The sequence below is a fragment of the Martes martes genome (genome assembly GCF_963455335.1).
Source record: "Martes martes genome assembly, chromosome: 6".
NCBI classification, from domain to species: Eukaryota; Metazoa; Chordata; class Mammalia; order Carnivora; family Mustelidae; genus Martes; species Martes martes.
The window spans coordinates 132,708,123-132,720,682 of NC_137893.1; the positions used below are offsets into that span (position 1 = coordinate 132,708,123).

At 43.8% G+C, this 12,560-nt stretch overlaps 1 protein-coding gene across 1 annotated transcript in view; it reads right to left on the reverse strand.

Annotated features, from left to right (window-relative positions):
• Positions 1 to 7,414: 7,414 nt before the first annotated feature.
• The window catches only part of ELOVL2 (ELOVL fatty acid elongase 2), a 63,380-nt gene continuing 58,234 nt past the window's right edge, over positions 7,415 to 12,560 (reverse strand). Inside the window, exons 6-8 of the mRNA XM_080806543.1 lie at positions 10,059 to 10,183; positions 9,448 to 9,582; positions 7,415 to 7,893 (exon numbers count right to left, since the gene is read on the reverse strand). Coding sequence (XP_080662669.1) covers positions 7,768 to 7,893; positions 9,448 to 9,582; positions 10,059 to 10,183 — 386 coding nt within the window. The 3' untranslated portion in view covers positions 7,415 to 7,767. The remainder of the gene's footprint in view (positions 7,894 to 9,447; positions 9,583 to 10,058; positions 10,184 to 12,560) is intronic.

The following is a 12,560-nucleotide window of genomic DNA, read 5'->3' on the forward strand; positions in this document are numbered from 1 at the left end:
TGACCTCATTTGTGGTTTCCAACATTCTCCTGCACTGTAACCTTCTGTCCTCCACATTGGATCTTCCCAGTATTTACTGTGATCCGTACCCCTCTTCCCTGTGGATTATCTCCTGGCCTCTGTACTGTGTGTGTGTGTGGGGGGGTAGCACGTCTTCCTTATCCATTCGTCTATCGAAGGACACTTACCTTGCTCCCGCATCTTGGCTATTGTAAATAATGTTGCAATAAACACAGGGGTGCGTGTATCTTTTCAAATTAGTGTTTTCATTTCCACTGGATAAATAACCCCCAACAGGGGAAATATTGGATCATATGGTATCTCCATTTTTAAGTTTTTGAGGAGTCTCCATGCTGTCTTCCGCAGTGGCTGTACGAGTTTGCATTCCCACAACAGTGCACGAGCGTTCCCTTTCCTCCACATCCGCACCGACACCTGCTTCTCATCATCTTGATTTTAGCCAATCTAATAGGTGTGAGGTGATGTCTCGGTGTGATTTTGTTTTACATTTCCCTGATGATGAGTGATGTTGAGGGTCTCCTCATGTGTCTGTCCACCATCTGTACTACTTCTTTAGAAAAGTTTCTGTTCAAGTCCTCTTTTTTTCCCCCAATTTCTTTTTCTCCCCATAGCACATACCCTCTCCAATGGATTGTTGTGGAGTTTTTTTGATGTTGAGTCATATGAGTTCCTTGTATGTTTGTATATTTTAAATATTAACCCTTTATTAGATACATCACTTGCAAATATCTTCTCCTGCTCAATTCATTGTCTTTTTGTTTTGTTGGTGGTTCTTTTTGCTGTGCAAAAACTTTTTGTTGTCCCGGTAGTTTATTTTTGCTTTTGTTTCCCTTGCCGTAGGACACGTATCTATTAAAATGTTGCTATCTTTGATGTCAGAGAAATTACTATCTGTGTTCTCTTCTAGGATTTTTATGGTTTGGAGTCTCACATTTAGGTCTTTAACCCATTTGGAGTTCATTTTTTTTCCTATGGTGTTAGGAAGTGGTCCAGTTTCATTCTTTGGCATGTAGCTGTCCTGTTTTCCCAGCACCATTTATTGAAAAGACAGTCTTTTCACCATTGTATAGTCTTGTCTCCCTTGTCATAGATTAATGAATCATACAAATGGGGGCTTATTCTGGGGTCTCTGTTCTGGTCTATTCTGATCTCTGTGTCTGTGTGCCGGGACCACACTGTTTTGACCGCTACAGCTTTGTAGTGTGTCTTGAAATCTGGAATTGTGATACTTGCAGCTCTGTTCTTTATCAGTATCGCTCTTGTCACGCAGGGTCATCTTTGGTTCCATACGATTTTAGTATTCGTTCTAGTTCTGTGAAACATGCCATTGGTATTTTGATAGAGATTACGTTGAATCTATAGATTCTTTTGTGGGCTCCAACTTACGCTGGGGGTTCCAGCTCAATTTTTTTTAAGGTTTTATTTATTTATTTGACAGAGAGTGCACAAGCAGGGGCAGTGGCAGGCAGACGGGGAGAGAGAAGAAGAGGCCCCTCACTGAGCAGGGAGCCCGATGCGGGGCTCGATCCCAGGAGCCTGGGATCGTGAACTGAGCTGAAGGCAGAGGCTTAACCCCCTGAGCCACCCAGTGTCCCCCCCAGCTCACTCTTGATCTCCCCGTTTTCTCTCCATCCTTCCTTCCTGACCACCCCCCCACCCGGCCAACCGTGGACTTTGAGCCCTACTACCAGACAGAGCCCGCTTAATCACTGCCATAGCTGTATAGGGTCGAAACTCTGGGACGAACCCTTCACGGACATGTGTCTGTATTCCCTTCGTGGTTCCGCTGCTGAATCCTGGGCCCTAGTCCACAGGGCAATAGTCCTTTTGTTCCCACAGGATCTTAACATATGTTTCAAAAGAATAATTCACACTTAGCGATGTTTCAGTGGTTTTTGCCGCTTTTCTCAATCCTGGTGTCACGAACTCAGGACTAGGGGCTCAGCCTTTGTAGTCAGCGTCCCCATGTATGTGATAGGAGTCTGTGAGCCCGGACTCGTTTAACAGCATAAACAGACGTCTTATGGACTGTGGTAACTGCCTGTTTTCCCTCTAAGAGTTGTCTACTAGTAGACACGAGCTCCTTAACAGCAGAGAACTTGTCTGTTCTCTTTACATTCTATTCCAAACCCTGGGCAATGCCTGACACATAGGAAATACTCAAATGATTGCTGAGGGAATGGGGACTCCCTTGGAATCCTAAGTGTTTAACCTCTGGAATTTTCTTGAACAAAGACCCCTCATCTATACGGAGAAGTTCTCATCCGTCGAAACTAAACTCAGGTATTGCCTCCTTTAGTTTTCTAAGTTTTCTCGGTAAGATATTTTTATTTTTATTATATATATATATTTTTAAAGATTTTATTTATTTATTTGATAGAGATTACAAGTAGGCAGAGAGGCAGGCAGAGAGAGAGGAGGAAGTAGGCTTCCTGCCGAGCAGAGAGCCCGATGCGGGGCTCGATCCCAGGACCCTGGGATCATGACCTGAGCCAAAGGCAGAGACTTTAACCCACTGAGCCACCCAGGCGCCCCTATTTTTATTATATATTATTAAAGGTTTTATTTGACAGGGACAGAGAGAGGGAGCACAAGCAGGGGGAGTGGGAGAGGAAGAAGCCGGCTCCCTGCTGAGCAGGGAGCCAGATGTGGGGCTCTATCACAGGACCCTGGGATCATGACCTGAGCTGAAGGCAGACGCTTGAGGACTGAGCCAACCAGGCGCCCCAGTAAGCTATTTTTAATACTTCCATTATTTTATAACTAAACATTTTTCTGTCTATTTTACCAGACTCTCAACTCTAAGGGCAGATATGTTACTGGGTCACTTCTGTATCTCTAGCATCATACACAGCACCAGGGAGGGTAGATTTGAGAAATATTTAAGTGAACATTACTATTTCTGGAGTTTATCCAACTCCCATAGAAATAAACTAGCTTTTATGAAGGCTAGGGGGGCCTGGGTGACTTAATCGGGTAAGCCCAGCATCTGCCGTGGGCTCAGGTCATGATGACAGGCTCCCTGCTTGGCAGGGAGTCTGCTTCTTCCTCTCCCCTGCTCTCACTCCTGTTCATGCATGCTCTCTCTCAAAATCTTTAAAAAAAAAACAAACACAACACCTAGTTCTACATGGGCTAGCTCAGGTAGACTGCTCAAATCTTTGAGAAATTTGCAACTTCTAATATTAGCTACTAAGGAATATGAAGTTCATTTCCCTCTTAGCATAGGACACCAACCCAGGCAAAACTGCAAAATTTTTCCTTTTGTTGTTCAGTGCTCAGGAGTCACAGACCCAAATGCCTTCGGAGCCAGCTGGGTATATTGGCTGGTGGCAGATGGGTGAGTCCTAACTGTGGCTGGCAAATGTGAGAACGCAGGTCTCCTCCCCAGGCTCCATGCTGCGGTGCACGCCAACGGCAAAGGTAGGTAGGTGCCAGGAGCTTGGAGCGAGCTTGGTCTCCCCCCAGGCTGCCAACCATGACCTGACCTCAGAAGACGCCTTCACTCCCAGTGAGTGGCTCCTAACAGCCCAGCTGCTTGCCTTCGTGCTGTTATTCCAGTGTCCCCCGCCCACCAGTTTCTTAAAACAGAAAAAGGACCTACAAATCGATAGCTTTTACTCTCTCCCATGTTTGAAAAGTCAGGGGATATTTTAGGAGTCTGTAGCCTCATGAGAGCGCTTATTTCTTTGTGTGCCTTGGACTAGAACTCTTCCTTAAATATGTGAATGTAACTGATTTTGAAAAAAGCCCCCTGTAATAAAAACACACACTTTACATAAAGAAACTAGGAAACGTATTTGGGTGAATGCTTACCATGTGCAAGCAGCTCTTTGACTTTGCAACAAATTATTTGGCCTTGCTGTAGAGACAGAAGGATTTTTTTTTTTTTTTTTGTAAGATTTTATTTATTTGACAGAGATCACAAGTAGGCAGAGAGGCAGGCAGGGTGGCGGGGAAGGAAGCAGGCTCCCCGCTGAGCAGAGCGCCTAATGCAGGGCTCGATCCCAGGACCCTGAGATCATGACCTGGGCCTAAGGCAGAGGCTTTAACCCACTGAGCCACCCAGGCGCCCCTCTTTTTAAGCATGAATTGATTCCACTGTTTAAAATGAAATCCCGGTGGGTTAGGAGGAGACTCTTCAGAATGTCCGCTCATCCCCATGCCTGAAAGCTCTGGGCCCCATTCACTTAGCTAAATTGAAATTCTGCCTTTTGTGCCACCTCCCCTTCCCTTTCCCCCTCCTGCCCCATCCCTGTTACTATCCAGGAATGTAAGCAATTTCCTAAGTGGACTTTGAGCACATCTTTTGGACTTGGCTTGTTCTAATGTCACCGTTCAGAACCGCCCCAATCTGTGATCCTGCTGGATGACCTTGACCTCCGTCTCTGTGGGGCTTTGTTGTGGTCTAGTCTCAGCTCAGCTGCCAGTCCTGAGCTGCAGCAGCCTCCCCTCCGCCTGTCTGGGCGATCCTGGCGGGAAGGCTGCGGCTCTGAGCATCCGATGTGGTTTCTGCCTAACGCGGTCTGCTCAGCCAGGCCAGGGCTCTTCCTTGGGTTATTCTGTAGAGCAAATCTGTTCATTATGACCATTATATCCTTTGCTCATCTAACTGGTCTAAAATTTTTCTTGTAATAACCTTTTTCTGAAATCGTTTAACGTGGTAGATGAATACTATGTAAAGGTCATAATGTTACATAAAAGGCCATGCATTGCCTATTGAAATGAAGAATTAAACATTTGAAATTAATTGCTAAAATATCCCTTTATTAAAAAAAATTCCTGAGTAATAAGTCATTTGGAGTACCACGCAGGCACACATTTTAATGTCTTTGAACCAAATAAGAACAATCTCAACATGCTTTGCTTTAGTGTAAAAATCAATTTATTATACAACCATCATACAGAATGCTTATCTATCTACAAAGAAAAATGGCTTCTCCTGCCTCCCTGTCCACCCCAATCATGATATTATGTTCTCAAGTATTTTCAAAGGAAAACCAAAAAGTGACATCCTCATTTTCTAAATAAGGAAGTCCCCAGAAACATCATAAAATGATATGGAAGAATCAGAATGGTCTCTTACCTACAAAGTGTTGTTCTGCCCATCATAGTAAGTATCATTTTTGTTTTACAAATAAAAAGGAATACTTCTCTAATGGGGTTAGGGAGGACCTTCTTTCTCAATATGCCTAAATGCTTCAATATATCATGGTGATGGGCTGAAAATGTCACTTCATTTCCATTTAACATTCTGTTTAAAAAAATTAGAATTTTTAACATGTGCTTATAGTATTATATATTTTCATTCTTATTAAGAGTAAAAGGAAATTCGGGAACAAAGTTTTCATTTTTCTTACAGTATATATAGGCTGTTGTTTTTAAACTGCTTTAAGAAAGTCACATTAAGTGTAGACATTTTGCTTTTCGAAGTTTCAACACTTAATGACAGGTTACAATAGTTACCTGATCCAGTTTTGTGGCTAAGGTTTCATAGCTCTGTGTATTTGTATCAGCCCTTGAATGGTTTAAGGCTAGAAGTATTTGATTAGAATTAAAGACCTAATGGGAAGCAGGTTCCTAAAGCCTCTAGGTGGAGCTGGGAAGTGCAAACTACCCCAGTTTTTCTCTTTGAGAGGTTTCCCCTTGCCTTCTACTTAGGGCTGGTGGGCTCGGTCACTCTGCTGAAGGATGGCTTCTCTCCTTTCTCGGCCAGTACCAAGTCCAGGGAAGCCGCAAAGCGGCAGGTAAACGCAGAGCGGGGAGACGGAAGTGCCTCCCTGACACTGGAGAACCAGCTGCAAACAATGAATGCCCGGTGAGGTCCGGCTTCTCCCTGGGTCTCACTTTCCCCCCGGGATGGACTTTGAGAACAGATTTTTAGCTCTCACTTGGGACCTAAAACTGAAGTAGAGTCCAGTTCCTCTGAGGGGCTTAGTCCAACCTGTGTTTTGTTGCAGAGGAGGAGCCAGAGGCTAGCCCTTCTTTTGAAACGAGTTTCCGGGAGAGAACGAAACTCAGAGCAATACTGTTAGGATGCGATGGAAGGAGGTGGAGATGAAGCAGCCTAGAAACATCAGTTTTCAACAACTTTTTAGGAAAGTAAATAGAGTAAGTGGGCGTCAGAAATGCGTGTTGGATAAAAACGGACCAGGGGCCCGCACGTTGCACGTACAGACATGCACAGCGCAACTACCCCGCCCACCAGCCACGGCCCGTCACCTTCCCCAAAGCAGTCCTGGGAGGGGAGCGGACAGGAGCCCGGAGGGAGTAAACACGATCGGGGGCTGTGTTCAGTGTCGTACCAGAGTCCGCATCCTTTTTTTAAACAGGGAAAACTATTTTAACACTGGAAATCGAAGGCGCAAGAAGGACAGAAAGGCACTCCCGGCCAGACCGGACGGGCCCAGGCAGCGGCAAGCGCGCCTTTCTGGCGCTTGCGCATCTGACCTCAACGTTATGAACTACGAGTTGTTTTAAAGAGAAGGAAAAAGAAAACGTCCAACGTGGCGAGTCTTCCGGGTATAAATCTTCCTCGCATCTTCAAAAACTGTTTCCTTTCTTGGTGCAAGTGAACAGTAAAGGTTTAATACTTAGAAAAAAAAATATTACTGCTGCTCTCCTCTGCCTTTGTGCTTGTTCTAGGGGGAAAGCCTGTTACCTGGGCCGGGAGAGATGTGCGGAGTTCGTCGAATTGGCACTTTTCGCTGAGGTTCATTACCAGCCCCCGGCTAAGCGCTGGAATCTTTGCACCATCCTCCTCTTCCCATTTTCAAAAAGTTAACCTACAAAGAGTGACAGCAGTGTCTGGGGGTATCATCCACAAGCAGGATCTCAAGAAGTAGCGGGCCAACTCAACATCTGTTTTGCCCCAAAGGCTCTGATTTATAAATATTCCAGTGCCTTCTCCTTCTAGGGAAAAGGGAAGATTCCTTGATAAGAAAGGAAACAGGCAGCCAGATTTGGATCCTGCTTTCAGAGCTGAGCAGGGTGTCTGTTCACAACATAACCTGGGGGAATTTAACATAGGAGGTAGACAGGGATATATGAATAGTCACGGAAACCAAAATAAAACAGAGGAACGACTCCTATCCAAAGCCCCTGAGCTAGGAAGATTTGGCAGAAGGTTTTTTCCTCCTTAAAAAAGGAATTGTCAACATATAATAGAAATTTCATTACCATATCACTAAGTTGAGACTTAGAGTCTGTCAAATTCCTACACTACCTTCAAAGTGTTGCTAGGTTTTCCGTGTATAATCCATTTTAATATTTTCTGGGGTTGGGACGAATGGACTGATGACTTTATTGCTTAATAAGGACTAAGTGATTATTGCTTAATATAGATGAAGACCCTGTAGTTAGAAGGTAATTGACATTTTGTTTTCAACATTTTAATCTAAATAAAACGTTTTATTTGAAGACTGGCTTCAGAAAACAAGGCTCCATGTTTCCTGGCTTTGTGTGTGTGTAAGGCGTTACAGAGACAGTTTCTGGTGAGGGGTTCAGTTTGTGGGGAGGAGGACAGAGAAGCTGCACCAGGTCTGAGGTGACGCGGTGTGCTGACGGAAGCATTCAGTTAACAGATTAACCTAATAGCAATATATTAATACATTCCAGGTACAAATGATTTATAAACTCAAAAGAAATTAGTTTATGCTAAAACATATATAACTTTCAATTCAGTCTTTGCTTTAAAACAAGCGAATCTGTTAGGCTATTATATATGCTTTGTCTGTCACTTGACCTTTACTGTGCTTTCTTGTTGATGACCCCATTAGTGGCAGTGAAGTAGGCTTTGGAAAAACCATTCTTCACTTCCTTCCCAGCAGGTGGCTCTTCCGTATTTTTCTTCACTGGTTTTTTCTGGTATGTCTGTTGGATGTGTAGATTTCAAGGAAGGAAAAGGAAAAAGGATTCTTGAATAAGACTTTGTCTCTGACCCGGTGTATAATCTAAAACAGCTCATGATATTATTATGATAATATCATGGACAAATAAGAATTTTTATAATAGGACAATTTTTAAGCTAATGGTTAAAAATAAAAGGGTAAAAACCAAGACAAATCTGAATTTCCATGAAAGGTTATTTCTTTCACCTTATCCATGTTGGTTAGGATTCACGTATTATGGGATGAGCGCCCAAATTATTCTGCATTAGCTGCTTCCTTGTAGTTCCTAAAACTGAGACACTTTCCAATTCAAGCTGAAAAAGTGCTATTATTTTAAAAGTACTAGTACTTTGGATTCTGGCTTGATTTGAGTTTTGGCATATCCTTCCTAATTCTGACAAAATACCTGATTTCATCTTATTTTTGCCTTTTTTTTTTTAAAGCAATGGTATTAACAAGGGTCAAGACTCAAATTATAAATTCTAAAGGAGTAAGACTCCATTTGAACAACAAGTACGGATGACGTCCTGGGTGCCCATCACGCACCCTGCTGGGTCACAGGCTCCTCCTCGACACCAAGCACCACGTGGACTCCCTGAGCTTTCCTGGAACGGTCTGTGTCTGTTTTTGTTTGGTTCCATCAGTGGTTATTTCTTTAGAGATTCTCAAAGGACACTTGGATCTCTTATAGAAGACAAAGCCTAGCCCGTCCAACTTCAGAAACCCAGGGGCCTAAAAACCTGTCAGAGGCTCAGGCTCCTACTGCTGGGCTCTGTTCGAAGCCTCTGTGGGTTAACTTTCAGCAAACGCAAACTAAAAAGGAAAGCACTTGTTGTCTGAAGAAATATCCTTGATTATAATTTCGAAAGTGCTGTTTTGAGTATAAATGTGTGTTCTCATTTCTTTTTCATGGAGCTTACTTTCTCTGCCCACTCCCCCGTCCCCCCCCCCCCCCCGGCCCCAAAACACACACAGGAGAGTAATTTAAAATCCACGGCCACCTGAGGCCTGTGCCCTGCTACGGCTTTCATCAGTTTTTTGTCTTAACAGAGTTGCTTTGAAATTGTGTTTTGAAGCTCTGTTCCATTTAAATTATTGATTAAAAAGAAAATGACCACGAGGAAAAAGCCAATGTGACCTTTCCATCATGGCTGGCCTCAAAAGAATATTTCCCAAATAGCAGTTTATAATATCACAGTGCTGATATAGAAACAATTTTTTAATACTAAACTCATTTAGCTTCTGTTTTTCTCCATTCAAACAGATTTCCTGCGTTCACTTAGAAGACTTCGGTAGCTTGGTGCAAACCAATCAAACGTGTGACCTGACTGAATTCTAATAAAATGCCCACCAGGCTGGAACAGGGGTTATCCTTCAAGGGAAGGATGCGGGGCATGGAATTAGGAATGCGGGTTTCTCCGTTTCCTTTGGGTACCTCTGTTCCACACAAGTCTGTGCTCTGTTATTTAATTGCTTTTATGTAAGGCAAAAGCCCAGTCTACTATGTTTTGCCGCTGAAGACTTACAGGTCACTTACCTGCACGTAAAAATTTAAGAAGAGGATGACTAACGTCAGCATGTAGGAAGACTGGAAGATGAGACAGCCCAGAGGGAAGCCGCAGGGCTTCACCACTGCGCTCATGGTGTGCGTGATGGTGAGCACGAACTGCACCTGGTGGGGGTGGGGGGGGAGAGGTGGCAGGTGAGGCAACCGGGCAAGCCATAGAAAATCCATTTTGCAATGGTATATGTTGAGAACTTGACTTCTAGTACTAAGATTTGCAAAAATAAGATGTTGAAGCAACCCCCCATCCCATCCAGACATTGCACCTGAACGACACTAGGAGGCAGATACAATTGCCCACTAGTTTTGTCATGGAAAAGTAGCAGTTGAATTCTTTAGATAAAAAGGAATCAGTTAAAATTAATGTCTGGGTTAAGGCATCTACGTTTCAAAGCAAGGCATGAGCTAATTGTATCCACAGAGGACATTTTAAAACACCAGGTTTAATGGTTAAAAGATTAGAGAAAAATGGGCAGCCTCCTCGCCCAGAAGAGCCTCTGTTGAGGATAACAGATTCCTTTCCTCCGTCCCTGAGAATACTTAGATGCTTCCCATGGAGAAGAGCAGAAAGGAGGGTAACATACCAGCTGAGCCTGTGTGAGGTATTTCTTCCACCAGAGATACCTGTGCATGGACGGGAACACGGAAAGGCCGTAGTAGGAGTACATGAGGATGTGGATGAAACTGTTCAGGGTGGGTCCGAAGAAGCCTGTAGCAGTACAGTGGAAAAGTTACCGTTCATTTTCATCGAACGAGATTGGTTATTCCTGTGTGTCATCAGGGAAGATGAGTAACAACTCCGGTACCATCATCTACCAGAATTTCACACTGATAAGTTCACCTTCGTTTCTGTGCTGTTAGTCCAGCAGGATTCAGCAAAAGTCGCCGAGATAGGACAAAACCGGGATGGTTTTTCAGCCAGAACGTCAACCAAACAGGTAATTCCTGATCTGCAAAGGTTTTACTGTCTCTTACACCGTCATTACTGTCCAGAAATCGGGGAGAAAACGAAACGTTTGCTTAAACCTGGTGGCAGAGTTCCTTTGAAAGAGAAATGCCTCCACTTTCGCTAAACCTGTGATGAACCATTCTGGTTGCGGGAAGAGGCTGCGGGTGCAAGGCTGAACAAAGCCCTGAAGCATCCAGGAGGGTATGTTGCTGTTTATATTTATGATTCAACCTGAAAGGGACCTAGGAAGCAGGCGATGCTGGGGGAAAGCGAGGGGTAAGGTCCTGCAGGCGCGAAGGCTGGGACAGAAGAGGGATCAGTGAGTGAGATTTCCCAGGGGCTGGGCCATCTCATGGACTTCTAGGACAAGGAATATCTAAAATCCAGTTTTAGGATCTATGCTGTGCCCTCCCTGCCCCTTCCTTCGTGAAGTCCCTATAGCTGCCATCAACGGGGGTGGGGGGTTGGGGGTGGTGACTGGTGTTTCAGGAAACCAAAGGAAAAACCTAAGTTCTATTTTGGCTCAACCAGGAAGCAAAAGAATTTAGCTGCAAGAGGTCAGATGTCAGAGACGGGTTCTTTGCTGGAGAGCAGGGTACTCACAGTCGTGAGGATTAAATCCACACATCTATGCACAGTGCTTACAACGTGCCCGGCAAAGTGAATACTACTTACATGACACTGTGGGACCCAGATGGAGCTGAGTCCTGCACTTGGAGGGGCTGTAGAGCTAGAGGACCCCCTAGAAGCCGGGTTCCCTTGGATGTATCTGTTTTACCTTATAAATTTTGTCATCTGGAAAAGGGGCAGGATGTGATTGACTGAATAATACTGTATAAACTGAAAAGTTCTGCACCTATGCCGGTTAACCAATTAAAATTCTCCAGCCTGGTTTTCCAACTCCAGATCAGAGGTCTGGTGAGATAAATGCAAATCAATGAATAAGAAATGAAAACACTCACATCCACTAAGTCCTTCACAAACGCTGGCTGCAATAACTTTGTACGGGGCTCGGATTTACATGAAAACAGAGTTTCAGAGAACCAGCTAGCATGCCAGTGGGATTTCTTTACTCACCTGAGTTTTCATTACCATGAATGCATGGAAATGGACTACTTGCTGCTTATAATTTTGTAATATTTTAGGTTCATGAGAAATTGTCACATGTAGCATCTTAACAGGAATCTGATGTCTTTAAACAGATTATGTGAGACTGTCATTCAGATGCTTAGTGATTGTAATGAGACAGGTGATAAACACAAAAAATACTTACCCTTGATAATTCTTTGATATTGATTACACCATAAGTCTAACAAAACTGAATACACTAGATTCGGTCTAGGGGAGGTATAAAAAACTCACCTCTGATTCCCGCACCCCCAGCAATTTCCTTTACACTCTGGTTTTAATGTATGTCTTCATGGTCACTGATACTTTTTAAAATGTCAAGAATGTTTGGAATACATCTTTAAGACCCCAAAATCATTTTGACTTAAGGTTTTACCTGTTCTGAGTTTTCATAGAACAATTTTAGATTTGGGGATATAAGACAATCAGAAAGTACTGCTGTCTCTTTTGCAGGTCACAATGGACCCATTAGTGAACCGGGAAATTGCTGTAGTGAGCAGTCATAAGCTTTATTAAAAAGTGCAACAGAATTAACCACAACAACAGAACCCAAAAGTGCATCCCCCAGAACTAGGGGAAATAGTTTCTGAAGTTCTTGTTTCATACAAAGTATATACATGTAAAGAGGCTGGGATATAATGTGTATTGTAGTTCTCAGTTAAAAAAAAAAAAATACTGAAAGCCACAGAGAGATGTGACCTTAATTCTTCAGAGTGGGAAGAGAGCCCTAGGAGATGAAGTGACCCCAATGTGTAGCACCGCCAGGTGGGGACTGTGGAAGGTGCCAGAGTTAATTCTGCAGGTGTCCTTGAGCCCCCAGGGTTGGAGTACAATTGCTCCAGCTGGGGCACTTGCTCCTGGCCCGCAGACCTTTGGTGCACGGAAAAAAGATGTTTTTAAAATTTAAAGTAATACTCAGATTTTTGCCAGAATCAAAGACCAGATAGCTAAACGGCCACTGGCAAACAGGTGCTTTTCTGTGTAACAGCGCAGCCCCCGCCCCCGTGGC